At 36.8% G+C, this 13,663-nt stretch overlaps 1 protein-coding gene across 1 annotated transcript in view; it reads left to right on the top strand.

Annotated features, from left to right (window-relative positions):
- COL5A2 (collagen type V alpha 2 chain) overlaps positions 1-13,663 on the top strand; it is a 387,742-nt gene that overhangs the window by 223,350 nt on the left and 150,729 nt on the right. The window contains exons 9-10 of the mRNA XM_055289974.2: positions 7,471-7,544; positions 11,338-11,708. Of these exons, the coding sequence (XP_055145949.1) occupies positions 11,612-11,708 (97 nt within the window). The 5' untranslated portion in view covers positions 7,471-7,544; positions 11,338-11,611. The remainder of the gene's footprint in view (positions 1-7,470; positions 7,545-11,337; positions 11,709-13,663) is intronic.

The raw sequence follows: 13,663 nt of genomic DNA, 5'->3' as shown, positions 1-13,663 counted from the left end.
TTTGGTCCCTGCTGTTGTAGCTGTCTTAACTCTGCTAGGCTACTAACCAATTTCTTTAAACCACCTGAGTGGTTTTTTTTTTTTTTTTTTTTTAATGGTTTCCCTAATCTCCCTTCAGGCAATCTTTGTTGGAGTGCTATGCATTTTCTCAAGCTCTGCTTAAATCCTATCACACCCAGAACCTCTTTCCAAGTTCCTTGTGACTTCAAGTCCTTTTATCATACCCTGTTCTCCTATTATTATTCTGTGTGTTTGTATAATACAACTCATTCCTTTATTATGTGTTAGATATCAGTGATTGGGTCTATTACCACCAAACCACGTAAGCCCTTGGTGGGCCAGGACTATATCCTGTACATATCTGCATTCTCAAAGTAATCTCTCTAACAAATGTGCATTACATTGATTTGCATATAAATCATAAAACTTTTGAAACCAAAACCCCATCTTAAGCAGGATGAGCATATTGGGATGAATAAGTCACATTTGAAACAAGGGTGTGACGACTGATGCTCCTGCATTAGGAGCACAGTAACTTCTTAATTCTTCCTGCTATTGATAATTTCAATGTCCCAAATTATTTGGAGAGATTTTATCAGATTTATAAAAATGGAGTAGAATACAGAAAAAAAATCTAGGAAATTAAGTACATTGTGGTTTCTGGAGTCAACTGCTGGGCTTTAGAAATTGATTACAAGTCATAAATTAATAAAATAACTCTTTTTACAAATAAATGTGTATACATTTTTTTAAAGTAAATTAACAGGAAGACAAATTGCCAAATGCTCTAAGTATCCCTTGACTGTGTTAGCTGTGTATTATATTTATGGATTTTCAAGATTCCTTTCATTCCAAAATTATGGAAGTGAAGATGATGCTGAAAGGGAGGACAAGGCACATTTATAAAATCTTACTCCTCCAATAATATCTTCTGATTGCAGTTATTCCAGAGAAAACAAAAGTAAGTCTCTGTAAAACAACAAAATGAAATCCATGTGTTCCTCCAAATCTCATGAGATGATATCACTCACATACTTTAAGAAAACATTAAAATAGTACACTCTCCAACTGGTGAATGAAACCTGCTTTAGTATTTACTGTGTATTAAGAATGACCCCCCCCTTTTTGTAGTAAGTGTTCACAGGACCTTTGGTTTTCTTACACTTGGGTGTCAAGAAGGACTCAGATTTATGTAGATGGAATAATTTAAGAACATACACAAAATCAAGTTTATGAATTGCTCTTTCATCAACTTTTTTTTGCATGTATATTTTAGTGTATGGATATGTACATGTTTAAATTAATTAGTGCCAAATATATAGATTGCTGCTGATTTCTAAGCAGTATCATCAATGCATGGGTCCTTGTGATGCTTAGGACACTGAAAAACTTGGTTATATACTGACCATACTTTAATATATAATTAAGACTTCAATTCTGTGGTCAGAGATTTTCTTAATGCATATTTGTTATTTATACCAATGTGAACTCATTGATTACTTGAAGATATTTAAATAGAAATTCTAATTCAAATGAAATATGTATATACACACACATACATATTTTCCTTTTACTTAAGAGACAGAGTCTTGTACTGTTACCCAGGCTGCAGTGCAGTGGCATGATCATAGCTCACTGCAACTTCAAATTCCTAGGCTCAAGTGGTCCTCACCATGCCTGGCTAATTTATTTTATTATTATTATTTGTTTTAGTGATGGGGTCTCATTATGTTGCTCAGGCTGGTCTCTAACTCCTGGCCTCAAGTGATTCTCCAGCCTTGGCCTCCCAAGTAACTGGAATTACAGGGACATCATATATTTTTAAATCAATAGTGCCATTTTAGCTTCATAATGATTATTAAAGTACTCACATACTTTAAAGAATTGGGATGGCAGAGATTGTGAGCACAAGCTTCTGCTTTTCAGTATTAATCAAGACTTGATCACTGCTGGCCATTTCCCATTTGATACATCTATATCAGGAGAAGAAGAGAGGGATGAATATTTTTATTACTCAGATTTTCTAAAAAAGTATTTTCAAAGAATTTGGTATTGAATTCTTTTGGCATGTTGAGGGCTAGTGCAATTATTTCATTCAAATACAGGGCACAAAAATACAACAGAAATGGCACTTAAAATGGCAGATTTGTATAAAATTCTATTTTTCTCTCAAGGGCCAATTTATAAAAAAACTCCTTTCATCTTCTCTCAAAGACAGAAAATTCTATAAATCTGCAAAACAGAATTAATTTCACTGAAGTAGTAGAAGAGATAGTTTTCTCCAATACACAGGAGTCTTTAAAGTATTAAACAAAATACTGATGGACTAAATATGAAAAAATATATCACTTTGACTTCCCTGCCCTGTGCTGCCCTCTCCATACCAAGAAAAGACACGTTTTCCAGACCTCTGGTCGCCATGTAATTGTCAACTGAACAATGCTAGAACTCAGATCCTGTTGAGATGAATGACTCCTTATTTGTTGAGATACAACTTGAGACTTAGGCCTTTAACTTTTTAAAAGCAGGACGTGGAGCATAGCACACTCATTTCTTATAGGAGGTCTTTGGTGCCATTGCGTTTCTGGACGATTTCCCCTTTGTAGCCTGTGCCTAGTCCTGCCATTTAAAAAGCTTCTGTCAGGGGAAGCCTTGACTCATGGACTCTCAATTTAGCTACAGAGAATTGTCTATTCCAATACAAACAATCATCCATGTCTCAAGATTTATTAGGCTTAAAAAATAACTGATGGATGAATGATTAAGAATGAGGAAATAAATTTTAAAAATGTAAACATAAAAGCTTTAAAGAAAGGAATGAACTGCTTATGCATGCAACAGCATGGATGAATCTTGGAATCGGCACAAAAAGCTACATATGGTGTGATTTCATTTATATAACATTGTAGAAAGGCAAAACTAAAGAAATGGAAAATGGATCAATGGTGCCAGGGATGGGAATGGAAGAAAGAGATTGACTCCAAATGGTGGAACTTTTTGCAGTGAAGAAAATATCATATAATGGCAGTCACATTATTGTGTACATTGTATACATTTGCTAAAACTCAAAGAACTGTACACCTAAAAAGATGAAATTATGTAAACCACGTCTCAATAAACATAAAAGAAGGAAAACACAGCAGAATGAGAGGGTGAGTGGAATATAGTGTGGTACATGATTAAACTTCCCTCTAGTTAGCCTGGGTTTTTGGTCTTTAAGTAAATTTTAATAGTAACTTTTTTTTTTTTTTTTTTGAGACAGAGTCTCGCTCCGTCGCCCAGGCTGGAGTGCAGTGGTGCAATCTAGGCTCACTGCAAGCTCCGCCTCCCAGGTTCACGCCATTCTCTTGCCTCAGCCTCCCGAGTAGGTGGGACTACAGGCACCCGCCACCACGCCCGGCTAATTTTTTGTATTTTTAGTAGAGATGGAGTCTCACCATGTTCGCCAGGATGCTCTCGATCTCCTGACCTTTTGATCCACCCGCCTTGGCCTCCCAAAGTGCTGGGATTACAGGTGTGAGCCACCGTGCCCAGCCAATAGTAACATTTTAAACTAATGACACATTATATGTTTTTTAGAAGAAACGCTAACAGTTTCTTATTTTTATTTAACCAGCACTTATGTAATATTACCTCTATGCCAGAAATTGTTCCAAGAGTTTTATAAATGTCAACTCATTTAATACAACAATTACCAATAAGGTAGGTAATATTATTATCCCCATTTTTCAGATGAGGAAATTGAAAAGCAGAAAAGACGTGATTTTTTCATCATCACCCAGGTAGTAAGTGGTGGGGCCAGCATTTAGACTGTGTCTGGCTCATAACCACCACATATCTGCAGACATTTTTGTTGCTATCTTCCTAGTTCATAAAATTTGAATTGCAGTTTAATTATCAAGGTACAGTGGGTAGAGTGCTAGGTCTTGAAAACCAATATAGGAGGCCATTCATTATATTGTGTGACTTCTGACAAGTCACTTAATATCTCTGAATCTCAATATAAAATGGGAGCAATCATCTGGTGCATATTATTTCACTGAGTTATTGTAAGTCTCAAAGAGTATGTGTGAGCCGGAATAGTATGTAAAGAGAAGAGTGCTACACAAGCCAAGCTCTCATATTATTTATGATCTTGGCTCACAAGACTCTCCATAATCTCTAAATGTAACTGTTGATGCCTTAGGAGACAGCACAATATTCTAAAATGTAAAATGCAAAGTTTTCTCAAAATATGACTAAGTTAAAATATAAGTATTCAGATTAAAATGAAAATTCATATCGTAAGAATGTTAGAATGAAGGTAAAAATTTCTAATACAAAAAAGGAAATATCTTTAATAATGTCTAAATGTTAAAGATATATTTTCAGCAGAGATTTTCAGATAGAGGTAACATATTTATAAAGTTTGGATATAGATAGCATTGATAATTGAATTCATTGGTACATGCATTTATTTTCCTTGAAAAGATATTATTATAATGACATTTTGAGTGAGTCTCTGAATATTGTAATTTTTTAAAAAAGCAGTGATAGAGCTTAAGCTATGAAAATAAACATCACATAGTTTGTTTGAACCTCCTTGTTAAGAGAAAAAACTGTGCAGCCAGGATTTCAAAGCAGGATCTGTTAATAGTCATTCCTTCACGTGCAATTTGATGCAAATTAATTTTTTTATTAGCCTCAATTTCCTTCCTCATCTGTAGAATACGAAAAAAAAAAATAGCACTTACCCCACAGTGTTGATTTTAGGATTAAATTAATTAATACATTTAAAGTACTGACAGTATTTGACACATAGTAAGTACTTAATACAGTCTAACCATTATTATTATTGTTCTGGTTATTATTTTCATAGTGGCTTTCAGTGAGAAAAAAGTATATTCACAATACGCAGTCTTTTTCTGTTCAAAAATTATGGTGTGTTGCCTTGGTAAGGTGGCTCATGTCTGTAATCCCAGCACTTTGGGAGGCTGAGGCAGGAGGATTGTTTGAGCCCAGGAATTCGAAACCAGCCTGTGCAAGATGGAGAGACCCGTCTCTACAAAAAAGTTAAAAAAAATAGCTGATTGTGATGCTGCGTGCCCAGGAACCTGAGGTGAGAGGATCCCTTGAGCTCAGGAGTTCGAGGATGCAGTAAGCTGTGATCGTGCCACTGCACTCCAGCCTGGGCGAGAGAGCGAGACTACCACTCTTAAGAAAAAAAAAAAAAATTATGGTTTGCTATTTCGAAGCATATATGTGCACAGATGCACCTAATCATTTCTATGCTCTCCTGCTGTATTACTAGTTTCCCCTCCTTGCTTAGATATTTCTTTCTCTAGGACAATCATTTTCCTGGTTCTCCGGGATGGACACCTTGGAATCACATTTATTTATGTTCACTGCCACTTGTCTCATGGTCATTCAATCATCATTTTCTATTGATTCCTGATCAAACAATGTATGTTCAGGAAATAGCTATCAAGCAAACAATGACCCAGCAATGCCTTTAATCTCAGGAAGGTTTCAATATGATAAGGGAAACAGACAGGTAAATATAGTGTGATGTTAATAGAGGTCTACACAGAACATGCTGATGGGATTTATGAAGAAGCAGACCCATTTGTCAGGGGAGGCAATGGTTGAGCTTTGCCAGCTGTATCATCCACTCAATCAGCAAAAGTGTCTTCCTCAATTTCTCATTTTTTTTCTAGCTCTTTGTAATCCATCAGAAATGTTATTTTCAAAATACATCCTGAATCTTTCTGCTTCTTTCTATTTCCACTGTCCTTTTTTAGGACTCCATTATTTCTCATTTGTAGTAAGAGTACTTCTAACTGGTGTCCCTGCTTCTATCTTTGCCTTCACATAATACGTTTCTCACATGCCATACAGATCTTTTAAAAATTAGCATATTAGGGTTGGGCGCACTGGCTCACGCCTGTAATCCCAGCACTTTGGGAGGCTGAGGCGGGCAGATCACAAGGTCAGAAGTTTGAGACCAGCCTGGCCAACATGGTGAAACCCCATCTCTACTAAAGATACAATAAATTAGCGGGGCATAGTGGTGCGTGCCTGTAATCCCAGCTACTTGGGAGGCTGAGGCAGGAGAATCGCTTGAACCCGGGAGGCAGAGGTTGCAGTGAGCCAAGATCATGCCATTGCACTCCAGCCTGGGCGACAGGGCAAGACTCTGTCTCAAAAAAAAAAAAAAAGCATATTAGAATATGCCATTTGTTTGTATAACGATGCTTTGTTGATTTCTCATTGCATTTAGGAAAAAAATTTAAATTCTTCCCCATGACCGACAAGGAATTAATGATAAAACCTCGTGTCCAATCTTATATCATGCTAGCCATAATGGCTTTCTGCCTACTTTTACACAATCAAAGTTTATTTCTGTCTATGGTATAGAAAGAATAATAGCCCCCAAAGATCCGCTCAAGTCCTGATCCCTAGAACCTGTGAGTATGTTACCTTACACATCAGAAAGGACTTGGCTGATGTGATTAAAGTCTTTGAGATGAGGGAAACTATCCTGGAATATACAGATGGGCCCAGTGTAGTCACATGGTCCTTAAAAGTCCTTTCCAGTTTGTAGTCATGGAAAAATGTGACAACAAAGACATGTCACGAATATGCTATGTTGCTGGCTTTGCAGATGAAGGAAGAGGCCACAAAACAAGCCATGCAGGTAACTTCTAAAAGTTCAAAAAACAAGGAAATGGATTTTCCCCAAGCACCCCAAAAAGGAATGCAGCCCTGCTAACAGTTTGATTTTATCCCAACGAGATCCATGTCAGATTTCTGACCTTCTGAAATATATTAGTGTTTTATGCCATAGTCAGTAGTAATTTTTATGGCAGCAATAGAAAACACATACACCAGTCCAGGCTGTTCCCACTTGCTGTTTCTTTAGCTTGAAATGTCTTCTTTTCTGTTTTCCAGTGATTTTTTTTTTTTTTTTTCAAATTTTAGGTCTCAAGTTCACTATTGCTTCCTTAAAATGCCATCTTTCCCAATGGCACTATTGAAGCATCCCTTCTGCCACCAACTCCTGAGCAACTCTTAAATAACTGACTGTTTATTTCTTTCACAGCATTTAATTGTCTAAGATCACCTTGTTTGTATATTTGCCTACTTGTTTATTGCTGTTTTTCCACTCAAGATTGTAAGCTGTGTGGAATCAGGGACCTTGTCTGTGTTGTTCACAGCTATATATCCTTAGTGCCTTCATTAGAACCTGACAAATAATAGACCTTCAATAAATATTTGTTAAACGAGGGAATAAATTTGACCAGGGAGGTGGTTATTTCAGGCAAAGGTCAGAGCCTGAGTAAAATTATGAGGTGTGAAACTGCTTTATGTGTATGGGAAAATCTGTTTCCTCTGGATAAAACAACGAGAGGAAAGCAGAAGATTGGAACCAAGAAATAGGCATGCATTATTATTATTATTATCTTAAACTCATGTTATTATGTTTTGTAGGTAACTGGGAGTCAGCTTTCTTAGAAAGAGGGGTAATTGAATGAAAGAATGCATAACAAAATCCAGAGGACTTGGTGAGTAATAAGATGAAGGTTGAGGGAAAATGAAGAGTATCCTTCCCTCTTTGGGACTAAGATGATGGTGGTAGTGTTAATTGGTATAAAGAACAATTGCAGATAATGGTTTCATTTTGGATTCTGAGTTTTATGCTTCTTCAGTGGGAGATGTTTAATTGAGGCACTTGGAAAATATAGGTCTGTAGCTCACGAGGAAAGCCTTGACTAGGAGTCATTAACATGTAAACAGAAATAAAGTCAAGGGATTTAATTTAATAGTTAATATACCCCAAGTCAATGGACAAGAAGAGAAAAAAAGCTGATAGTACAAGACTGGAGAGCATAGATGACTTCCTGAGAGGAATTAGAAAAGGAAGTTTGACTAGCAAAGCAGGAGGCATAAAAGGAGTATGTGAGACCAGGGAAGCCATGAATGGAAAGAGTTTCAGTATTAAGGGAGTAATCAGAATGTCAGCTGTTAGGAGGGGAAAGAAGAAAGATCTTTGGGTTTATCAACAAAGGGATGTTGGTGTCTCTGGCAGTGCAATCTATACGAGAGTGCTAGAAATAAGATCCTAATACGGGGATAGAGGATTACTGAAAGAAGAAGGAGTGGAAGGGAAAAAGAGACCACAGAAGATGTGAGGTTAAGGGAAATCTCCCCTTCTTTTTTTATTTTCAAGATCGGCTATTAGTGAGGAGCAGCTTTACAGGCTGTAGGAAAGGTAGTAGCAGAAGAAGAAAGGTGGAAGGTAGAGAAGAGAGGAGGAGACACTGACAGAGTAACATCTGCAAGGAGATTTGAAGAAATGGGATAAGGAGTGCAGAGGGAGAGATCAACCCTGAAAGGGTGCTGAGACAACTTTTCTTATAAGCCAGAGCATATAAATATGTGTGGCATGCATTAAGCTCAGCAGAAGTTTGGAGAAAGGGAAGATTATAAAATGAGATTAGGTAAGTAAGGCATTATTATCACTTTTCTTGGTGGAAGAAATACAAGAACCTTTGATTTTTATTATTTGTTTTTCTGTTATTCTTCCTGAATATTTAGCAAGGTGGTTTACAAGTCCTGATTTTCTCATATATTCCAGAAAGAAATAGCTGAAGGGTGATTTTTGGTGCTTACTCAGCCCATTCATTAATTGGAAGTAGGCTCCTCCTGGGGACAGTGTGGTGGTAATAGAAGTTTGAGTGTCAAGTAGGTCTAAAAAGAGCTAAAAAGGGGTGAGAACATTCACTCTGGAGTCAGACATCACTGAAGTGGAACCCTAGATTTACTGCTTATTAGGTGAGCAAACTTGAGCAAGTAAACATCTTTGAATGGTAATCGCCTATATATGATTTGAGAAAAATAATAAGTACCTTTCAGGGTTGCTGTGAGAATTGGAAAATATTCACCCACTAGCACATATTATTACAAAACATACACTGTTAGGATAGGCTTCACTGGAATTGGGACAGATTTCTGAGTACCCCACTGCAGCAGTGAGGTCTATAATCATTTCTTTAAGGACTAAGAAATGGCATTGTCCTCTATTCTGAATTCAACCACATATATTAAACAGATATTCCTGGTCAATACTTGCGTATATTTTAGTCTTTTCCAAATTGTAAGTGGGACCCTAAAACCAGACATAGAGAAAAAGCCCAAGTTGCAAAATACTTTGCTATTTATGACTTGATTGCAATAAGATTTCAAGAGTTCACAAGGACAATATGGAATATTTACTTATCTCAGGTATTCTGACAAATATTTGCTATGCTTCTGTCATACCATCGGCTTTCAGTAGGGTGGGAAGAGGAGACTGAAACTGGTGGCAACCGTGAGAGACTGCATGGTGGTTTTAACCTTTCTTATATAAGCCATGTTTATAGTTAAATTTAAAACAACTTTATTAACAGATAACAGATACTAAACTACTGATCTGAGCAGCCACTGAGTGTTCCATACACTGACTCTGCTACAAGTCCTGCAATCTTATCTCATCATTGTTTTATCTCCAGCATAGGATCTGAGAGTTGTAGATTCTCCATAAATGTCTGCTGTCTTGCACTTCAGTAAAAATGCTGCACAAGGTGCCTGAAAATTGTGCCAGCCCTTCGGTATCAGGGTGGTATTGGTCTAAAATTGCCTCATGGTAGAATAGGACTGGCAAGCTCAGAGAAAGGTTAATTCCTCCCCCCCACATTTACTTATCTTCCTGTTATCTTTGAATATATAGTCAGATGGATTTCAAGTCCTAGCCTAAGATATTCTAGAAAGAATTAACTGAAAGGTGATTTTTGGTCCTTACTTAGCCCATTCATTAAGTGGAAGGGCACCCCTGAGAACAGTGTGGTGGTGACAGAATTCATTGAAATGGGACATGTCTAAATGAAAAGATAAACTGAGGGGTACAGGGTTAGAAAGCTGGAAACAACCGGGAAAGTTGACCTCCACTGGAATATTTATCCAGAGTCTAGTTCCAAAGCTAAAATGCAAAAGTTCTTGGATTTCTTCTATTAAGAAAACTAATAATAATGTCTTACTTGCCTAATCTCATTTTATAATTTCTCCTTTCTCTGGGCTTAATGCATCCCTCACATATTTATATGCTCTGGCTTATGTATCTTTATTTCTTGTAAATTTAGTTTCTCAACACCTACATATGTTCCTTGAAGGTGATGGGTATGTCTTTTATTTTTTTTATGTCATCCTTTCCACCCAGTGCTTAGCACAGTGCAAGGCACCTGTTGCCCAATAATTATAAACAATTGACTCACTTGTATTGTATAGAACATCCATTCTGATTCTAGGGAGACTCAAGGTGGCAAATACATTAGATTATATAGAACTCTCTAAGGTCATTAAGATCTTGGCAAGTGTGAGGGTGGCACAAAAGTTCATCGATAATTGTCCTTAAAATGCATGTGCAACTGGGGCTATCATATTCCCTGCAAAGCTGGCTTAGAGCTAATAATACCACCATCTACTTTTATGTAGCTCTTTGCAATTTGGAACTTCATTAATAATACATTACTCATTTTAGTGTCACTAAACCCTGTACACTGGTCAGGGTAAAGCCCTTTTCTCAAATGAGAAAATTGGAGTGCACAGAGATAAAGGACTATGTGCACATTTACAAAATTATTGAGTGGCAGAACCACTCACAAAAGGCAGAAGCAAGCCTTTTTTCATCCAAAGGTAGAGTACTTCCCATTCTTCTGCACTGCTTAGTACACTATTTTTCAACATGGTAAAACTCTCCGGGACAAGAGGAACCTGAAGATGTGGCTCCTTAACAAGAGATGTGGAGAAATTAGGAAAGGACCTGCCTTCTTAATTCAGGTTACAATGTATCACAAATTCATTTATCCAAAATGTTTTTCTTACCTGGACTTTACCTGGGCAACATTCTAATAATCCCCTTCCAGAGTATGGGAAAAGAAACCGAATCTGAGAAGGGGATAAGAATACTCCCTATTCAGTCAAAAGAAAGGGTTAAAATGTGATTCTTTAAAGATTTAAGGTGGAGAAGAGAGTCTTGAATTATCTAAATATTAAAAAACTAGGGTAAAAGGCTGGATTTCCTTCGGAATGTCTTTTTCAGCTTATAGGGGAAAAGTTAAAGGGTGTGTGTCTGGGGGGAAGGGTTAGGGAGGGGAAAATAGAACGCTTTTCTTCTAAGAGCCTTTCTTAAAAAATAAAAGAAAAGAGAAACAAATGTTTGTTTCTGTTATTAAGCCCCATCTATGCTTAAAAGTTAAATGAAATAGGGAAAGTTCAGGCACAGAGACGCGTGTTCTGATTTGGTTGTTTACCATCAATCAGACTGTTGCTTGGCAGACACTGGATGGTTATGAGCCTGAACAAGCTGAAAAGGGGCAGGAAAAGAAGTGGAGGCAGCATTCTTCCTATTTAAAGCTGCATCGCTTGAAAAAAGTTTTCGCAGACTGTGCTGGAGCTGGTGCTGAAAAAGGGGGTTTGCAGAGGCTGCCCTGGGGCTGGTGCTGAAAGAAGAGCCCACAGCTGACTTCATGGTGCTACAATAACCTCAGAATCTACTTTTCACTCTCAGGAGAACCCACATGTCTAATATTTAGACATGATGGCAAACTGGGCGGAAACAAGACCTCTCCTCATTCTTATTGTTTTATTAGGGCAATTTGTCTCAATAAAAGCCCAGGAAGAAGACGAGGATGGTGAGTTTGCCATTTGCTTTGCTTGTAGTGTTTATTGCACGGTTTGGGAAATAGGTGGAATGTTAAGCCTCAGGAAGAGCGTGAAGAGGAGGTTCTGGTTTGAAGTTTGAGAAGGGGGCTGACGGATTTGCACCTGGAAAACGACTTGAAAGACAATTGGGATGTTTGTAAATCCGGAGCTTCTAGATCTGCCGTTGGAGAGAGTACACTACTAAATTTTTCTGGGAAAGCCTACAATAAGTCCTTTTGGCTGAGTGTGAGAGTGGAACGTTTAAAAGAAGAAAAGAGTGAATGCTTAAAACGGAGCACTAAAGGCATTTTAGTTAGAGGAGTTCTGTTCTGTGGGCTGGAGTTTTCAGAGCAAGGAAAAGTCGCGGCAGAAGCTGGGTAGGGTGGAGTCTTTTTGTACTGAACTTCAGCTGCTTCATAAAATTCTTTGTTTAGTAAAACCTCTGCAGCAACTCTGATAGCTTTGATTTTTCTTTGTCTTTGGCTCCTCATTCTTTCCTCTTTAACAATTTACACTTCTTTTTACCATTTTCATTTGTGAAAATGTGATCACTTTTGCTTACTGGGAGGCAGTCTCGTTTGTTTCTCCATGACAGAGGCTGATAGAAGCCAGATTTCTTAAACAGCGGTATTTTCCCACCCTACTGGCTTGATTAACAGGACAGTGGTGGTTCCCAGTTGGATGGCGGAAGGCAGGAAATCAGCATGCCTTGTATATATCTTATTTGGCATGGAATATTTGCATGGACATTACCCCTTAGACACAAGCTTTTTTTTTTTTTTTTTTTTTTTTTAAAGATAAATCTTGCCTGGTGACCACATTTTTTTCCTGTGCAATTTTCATATGTTACAGTTGGGTTATATGGTATGGTTAAGCAAAAATGCATAGCTGTTGTAGTATATAAGAAAATATTTAAATTGATCCTCTATTAAATCTTTGCTCTTGAGGGTTGCAATTTCAAATACAGACATGTACTCCTTTAAAATAAGCCACTGTAGATTTTCATCAACTCAACCATTTAACATCAAACTCAAGCTTTTAAAACTTTGGACATTCATTAACCTTTTCTATTACTTTCATATATAGACACATAACATACAAGTATATATGTATATATATGTGTATATCTATATTTTTAGAACAAATATCTGCTTCTGTGTGTTTTTGCTTTCAAAAAGTTTATAAAATTAATCTAGAGATCAGAAGTTCTAAAAAGCTTAAAAAGTGAAAATACAAATTTGTAGATGAATATCCAACAGTCTATCAGGAGTCCCATAGAGGGGGCACTTTCTAAGACTTGGAACTTTTTATGTTACATTTTATGTTTTTAAAATATGAGGTAATTTATAAAAGGTAAAAACTTTTGAGTTTCTTTGTAATGGCGTAAAAAGCATGTGTTGTTTGGAAGGGTGGCAAAAATAATTGAATAGAAAGTAGAAGTAAGAAAACAGGAGGAGAAAAATACAGAAAAATTACAATAGAAATTGAAAATTTGACTCTAAAAAGAACAGTTTACTCCCCTCCCCCACCAAAACAACCAATTTTAATTTAAAACCTTTAATACCACTTTCTTTGTTAATTTATGTTAAAATAAATAAAGTACTTTAATAAAGTATGGAAATAATTGAATATGTGAATAAATGAAAGGAATGTTTCACAAGGTACATGAAATAGGCCATATTTTAAAAGACATTCCCAAATAGTTATAATTACTCTGTAGGTGTTTTTGAAAAATGAACAGATAATTTTTCTTAATAGTAATTGACATAAATGTAAGGAATGTGATGCTTGATGCAAAAATGTCCCCAACTCCAATCCAACCCCAGTGCCCCCCGCAACCAGTATAACCAAATAGCACAGAAAATGGAATTCCAAACATCAAATTTTACAGAATGTGTAATTGCTTGCATATGTGTTGTAAAAAATTCCAGTATTTTATTTCTCA

Source organism: Symphalangus syndactylus, chromosome 8, assembly GCF_028878055.3.
Source record: "Symphalangus syndactylus isolate Jambi chromosome 8, NHGRI_mSymSyn1-v2.1_pri, whole genome shotgun sequence".
Classification (NCBI taxonomy): Eukaryota; Metazoa; Chordata; class Mammalia; order Primates; family Hylobatidae; genus Symphalangus; species Symphalangus syndactylus.
This window is presented reverse-complemented; position numbering and strand designations above follow the sequence as displayed.